Source organism: Elgaria multicarinata, chromosome 14 (assembly GCF_023053635.1).
Source record: "Elgaria multicarinata webbii isolate HBS135686 ecotype San Diego chromosome 14, rElgMul1.1.pri, whole genome shotgun sequence".
Taxonomy (NCBI): Eukaryota; Metazoa; Chordata; class Lepidosauria; order Squamata; family Anguidae; genus Elgaria; species Elgaria multicarinata.
The window spans coordinates 30126637-30132636 of NC_086184.1; the positions used below are offsets into that span (position 1 = coordinate 30126637).

At 53.1% G+C, this 6000-nt stretch overlaps 1 protein-coding gene across 1 annotated transcript in view; it reads right to left on the reverse strand.

The window, feature by feature from the left end:
• ZNRF1 (zinc and ring finger 1) overlaps positions 1 to 769 on the reverse strand; it is a 45456-nt gene extending 44687 nt beyond the window's left edge. Inside the window, exon 1 of the mRNA XM_063141373.1 lies at positions 267 to 769. Coding sequence (XP_062997443.1) covers positions 267 to 768 — 502 coding nt within the window. The 5' untranslated portion in view covers position 769. The remainder of the gene's footprint in view (positions 1 to 266) is intronic.
• Positions 770 to 6000: the final 5231 nt, after the last annotated feature.

Genomic DNA, 6000 nt, shown 5'->3' on the forward strand with positions numbered 1-6000 from the left:
CCCCAGAACCTCTTCAACAGAAAGTGACAAGTCCACAACGCCTTTATTTTCTAACTAAGGGGTGCGTGAGAGAGATACATTTGGAGGGAGGGTTCTTTCCTTTTAAAGATGCTGTTAAAGGTTTATGACACTATTTGAATTTTGCGTTCATTATTCCTCCTTGGTTTCCAGGGAGGGAGGGAGGGAGGCAGGGGGGACCTCTCCCAACCCCCCTGCTGCTGCCCCCAACCCCCCTGAGGGCCCGAGGCGGCCGGGCCGCCACTCACCGCTGTGCGAGCTGAACCACCGGGGCCCGAGGTGCAGCGGCAGCGCGTCGGCCAGCGAGGCCCTGGAGCCCAGGTAGAGCATCCCGTCCCTCGGGTGGCCGCCTCCCGTCTCCTGGTAACCGTTGCCATGGGCGAAAGAGGTGGCGTCCGCGCCCGGCCCGCCGCTCCCGCCGGGCCCCCGCTCCGAGTCCGCCAGGGCCGCGGCCGTCGTGGCTCCGCTGGCGGCGCCCGCCGCCGCCGCCGCCGCGTAGAGGCCGAAGGGGACGCTGCCGGCCGCCGCCGCGGGCTCCATACCCAGCCCCACGCCCACGCCAGCCACCGAGCTGACGGAGCGGCTGCGCAAGCCCATGGCGGCCCCGCCGCCGCCGCCGCCGCCCGCGCCCCGGTAGTGCCCGAAGTGGGGGCCTGCCCCGGGCGGCGGCACCGCGCTGTCGTCGCTCGACACGCCGGCCCGCGAGCGCCCCGCCGCCGTGGCGCCCGCCGTGCTCTGCTTGCCGCCCATGCCGCCGGAGCAGCGCGCGAGACTAGGAGCTAAAGCGGCCCCCGGAGCCGGGCATCCTCTCCCGGGCGCCGCCGCCGCCGTCGGCGCCGCTCCTCCGCCTTCGCCGCCGCCGACCCCAGCAGTAGCTGCTGCTGCTGCTGCCGCCGCCGCCCCCGCGCCCCAACGGGCGGCCCGCTGCTCCTCCCGGGCTCATCCACGGCGACGAGGCAGCAGGGCCAACGCCGCCCCGCCTTCGGGGCCCGCCCTACGGAAGAAAGCGGCCCCTGCTGCTGCTGCCGCCGCCGCCGCGGCTTCTTTGCACGAGCCCTGCAGCGCTGCTCCGCATCCAGGCGGCGGGAGGCCGGCCTGGCTGGCTCGCTCGCTCGCTTCCTCGCGGCTTTCCTCCCCTCTGGCAGCTGCCGCCGCCGCGCTCCGTCAAGCCGCGGCCCGGCCCGGCCCGGCCCGGCCCGGCCGGCCTTGGAACAAGCTCAGGCCCTCGCCACGCGCCCCGGTTCCGGGCGGCCGCGCTCCGTCGGCGCTGCTTCGGCGAGGGCTGGCTGGCTGGCTGGCTGGCTCCCGCCTGCCCGTCCAGCCAGTCCGCCTGACGGCTACCGGAGGAAAGACAATAGAGGCGCGCAAGGCGCCTGCGCCAAAGCCTCTGCCCGCCTCCTCTCCCGTCCCTGCCGCTGCCACGGCCGTGTTGCGTCAAGGGCTGAGCGAGCGGTGGGCGCACGGACGGGGCAGACGCCGCCGGGTTGCCCGCGCAGCTCCGCGCTCGCGCACTAGGGAGGGAGGACGGCAAAAAGGCTTGTGGCTCCTTAGGGTCGTATCCAAGGTTAGCCCTACTTAGAGTAGACCCGCTGAAATGAATGGGACTTCAATTAAAGGCGAACATATTCGTTCTGGCCTAAGCTTGCCTGGACACCGTCCACTTCCCCACGTGCATGAAGTGCTCACTTCAAATTGGCAGATTTATATACCTGGAGGTAAATGCCCGAAGGTAAACGGTGTTGTCAGAGGGACTTGAAGTGCAGAAAGTATAGACAGGGATAAGTATATTTTAGATTTTTAAAAAATTTCGTATACAAGATGTATTGTCTTTTACTTTGGTATTTTTTTTGTTTTTCTCCCTCAGTGTGTGTATTTACTTTATGCAAAGGCCATTGGCTAAAAGCAATATTTTTTTATTGGATTGGATAAATCACTTTCAGGGATTTTACTCCCTCCCCCTGCTTCAAACACACTATTTGCAACATCTTCCCTGATGGTGAGATGTGGAGATCTCGAAAGCTGGCACATTTTTTTGTGATTCTTTGGTAGGCTTAATATAGGTATTATGCTAATATGGGTTTTGGAATTACCTTAATAGTTGCTATTCACAAAATGTTGTTGGGTGATAATATGGACAATCACTGCCGTGTTGAATCAATTAACATGTGCAGTGTGAGGAGGAGGAGGAGGAGCTTTGTTTTTATTCAAACCACACGAAATAGAGTAGAATCTTTTGATGAACTGCCCTTCAGCAATTAGTAGTTCAGCGATTAGATGGGATGGAGGAGTGAGCCCTGTGGAAATTGCAGATCAGGTGTATATATTTAAGTAGGGAGTAAGTCCCACTGAACTGGGTAGGATTTGCTTGCGAGACAACGTGATACTGGCTGCAAATTGGTGCTAGTCATAGCAGCAACACAATCCTGGGTATATTCACTTTGGACTCTCAAGTAGGTGTTACAAAACACCCCCAAATTCTGCTGTTTTGGGAAGAAGGCGGACTGTATCTGGAAGAGGACTAGGATTTTTCCATCTTGGAGAAGAGCAGGAAAGCAGGTTCCACAAGGTATTGGGGTCTTGGATATCCCAAGTGGAGCTACAAACTTCTTGCAGACAACTTTCTGGTCAGCATTTGTACTCTGGTTGCCTTAATTCCAACACTTGCAAATTTCAGATCTTCCCTCAAAACTGCAATTGCAGTTGAAATAATTTCTAACCTTGTTTAAGCCAAATGGAAGGAAAAATGAAAAATTCAAAGCCGCGAGACCCTGAAACCCCAACATTGGCTGGGTTCAGACAACATGATAAACAACAGTGGTTGAAGTAGTCAACCATCAGTTGAGTGGACAACGGTTGTCTGTCAGGCGAAAACCACCCCACGGTTGACTATTTCCCCAAAATAACCAACTGAGATGACCAACGCTCTGCAGAGTTGACTGTCCGCACAACTGTTGGTTAGGATGTTGTCTGTTTGGCTCAGTGGACTATTTTGCAGGGTTGAGTGGACTATGTCGGCTGGCTACAGAGTTCCTGGGCAAGAGTGGCCAAAACCACGCTGGCTGCTCTGCTACAGTTGGCAGAACTCGCAGAGGCTGCTCAGATAGCACTGGGAAGACTGAGGGAGGGTGGGGAGAGGGACAGGGGCTGTGTTATTCAAACGCTGGGCTGAGTGTTAGACCACTCAACGCAAGGCCCAAACCACTCCACAGTTGTGTAGGAACATGGGAGTACCTGCAAAATAACTAACTGTGAATTGACTATTAACCCACCATTGACTAAAGTGTTGTCTGAACGCAGCCAATGTCGGCAGGCATGCCTGCATGACTCTTGTCACAGTTGGTTAAGACAATCACCATACTCCCGCTGCGTGTCTTTCTCCCTAGACCTTTGATAGCCAATACTGCCCATCAACCCCTCACATGAATAAAGAAAGATGAGCCCATTGTCTTCTTTCTTCCCTTAATGTTTGACATGTAAAAATCCATTTTTCTAATATCAGGTGAGCAATCTCAGAAGGACTTGTTTTGTTTTATTTTGATTACTAAATCCTGAGAGGAGGGATAAACAGAGCAACCCAGATCCATAGATTACAGAAAGAGGGGAAAGGATTGCTTCCATCCAAGAGAGCCGCCTCACACTTTCTGCTTTGAAAGAATTACTTTTAAAGACCTTGTGGTGGTTTCTGACTCAGCTTTCGGGGGGGGGGGTATCAGGTTTTTCTGAACACCCAGAGTTCAGTGCCAAAAGATCCCTCATGTATGTGTTTAGTTGACATATATGTAATATGCACATCCATGTAAATTAAAAGAATACATCATAATATAGGATAGGAGCCAGAAGGGACGAGACGTTCTCAAATGTTTCAATACTTGTTGTTAGTGGCTCAGGACTCAACTTCAGATAAACCTGAGCCAACCTGCTAAATAATAGTCGTTGCTCAGACAGACCTCAGAACAGAGGAAGCAATATCAAAACAGTACATTTTGTGTTGTACTGGAGGACGTAATCCGATGGTCCTAGACAGAGTCGGGGGTGGGTGGGGTTAGGATATTTTGGATTTCTCAGAAAGGAGATAAAGTGGGTATTCTGGTGGACAGGGAGGGGACTGTAGAGACCTGCTTATGCAGGATATTGCTAGCTCCTGCCTCCTCCCCCACCCCCACGCAATGCCTCAGCTAACTCAGAGCCTTATGAATATCAAGGGCAGATCCCACAGTACTGCACCCTGAACGCTGGCTTTGATGGGCCAGAGCCTGCATCAGTCTTCTTCAAACTAGTGCTCTCCAGATGTGCTGGACTTCAACTACTAGCATGGCTTTAAGTCCAACACACCTGGAGGGCTGTGGGCAACAGTGCATGCAAAAACTAGGACACCACAAAATGATCAGTGGAAAGACGAATGGGGTGTGACCATCTGGGGAACGATAGACGGCCAAATTGGAACCCCAGGCGGGCCACATTTTGCCCAAGGGCCTGAGGTTTAGAACCCCTGCTGTAAACGAAGCCCCTGCATCCTGCTTCCATCTGAGTGCTTCCTCTTTTGTTGGCATTCACGTGGACACAAGTTCACAGACTCGATTGTAATTTATACAGCACCATGTGTTCATGTGGCACGTGTCGTGACAGCCTGATGAGAGACCAAAAACAACAACAAGAGCTCCCTCTCTTTCTAAGAAGGTTCCGATCTAAAGCTGAAGCCTGTCATCCATAATTCATCCTGTCGTGGCCTCCAGAACTTTGGCATGGTGTTTCGCATTTTGCTGCTTGAACATATACTCAGTTTCCCACCAGCTGGGAATCTGGCCATTGTTCCCCAGTTCTGAGCTTTTAAAGAGACTTGCATGAGGTATAAGACAACCAAACTCTTCACGGTGATCAATTATGGCAGTGCTGGTTCTGGGTTTTGAGGCGCCTTGGGCAAGGCATCCCCAACGGGCCCCTTAGTAAGTCTACCTTCTCAGTGGCATTTAGTCACTGGCCGCTCTTGTGCCTCCTCCTCTTTCTCATCATTGCTACAGCTTGCTTGACAGCAGAGAACCAATGAGCAAGCAGGCTGGGGCATCTCCTGCTCTTTCTTCTCATCACCAATGTTGCCTGGAGGCAGGTGAACAAGCGGGTTGCAATGGCAAAGGGGAGGAAAAACTCCAGGGGCCCTTGTCAGTGGAGCCTCAGCAGGGGCCTGACCATACCTACGCTTGATGCTGACCCTGTATATTACAAGGGTGTGGTTAATTTACCAGATGTGTTTAGTGGCTTCTACGAATCTAGGGCCAGAGTATGCATAAAGGGCCAAACTCCTTCCAGTGAATTCACATGCATGCACAAGCCACCTCCATGCAGAGGACAAGAACAGGATTCTGCTAAGGCTCTGCCTATGAACACCCGTGGAGAGGGAGTCCACCTTTTGTCTGTTTTACAAACGCTCTTGTCCCAGACTCACTTCCATGCCCATGAGGATTCTAAAAATAGCCCTTGACATACATAATGGCACACAGCTCGAGAACTCATCTAGTTGGTTGGGAAACTCACCTAGCATGCAAGACGCATGGACCGTTCGGCTCTGCTACAGAGTAAAGGTACATAGTCTGATCCTGTGTATGTTTACTCAGTAGCAAAGTGATGGATTGCGACCCAAGGTCCGGTGATGTGGTTGCCACTTGGAATGCACTCCTTGCAGCAAGTCATTTGTGTGAACTGAGGCAGCTGGACAACCGTCTGTCAGGGATGCTTTAGGGTGGATTCGTGCATTGAGCAGGGGGTTGGACTCGATGGCCTTGTAGGCCCCTTCCAACTCTGCTTTTCTATAATTCTATAATGCACACCAGCCCCCACACTCAATGTAAGACTTCCTGTTTCCTTTCTGCTTTGCACAACATGTAATTAGTTTGTGGAATCTGATCAAAGTGGGGATAATTTGCTAATTTTTAACAGAGATCATATTGTGCAGTAAGCCAAGGCTGAAGGGCCTGCAACATCAAACAT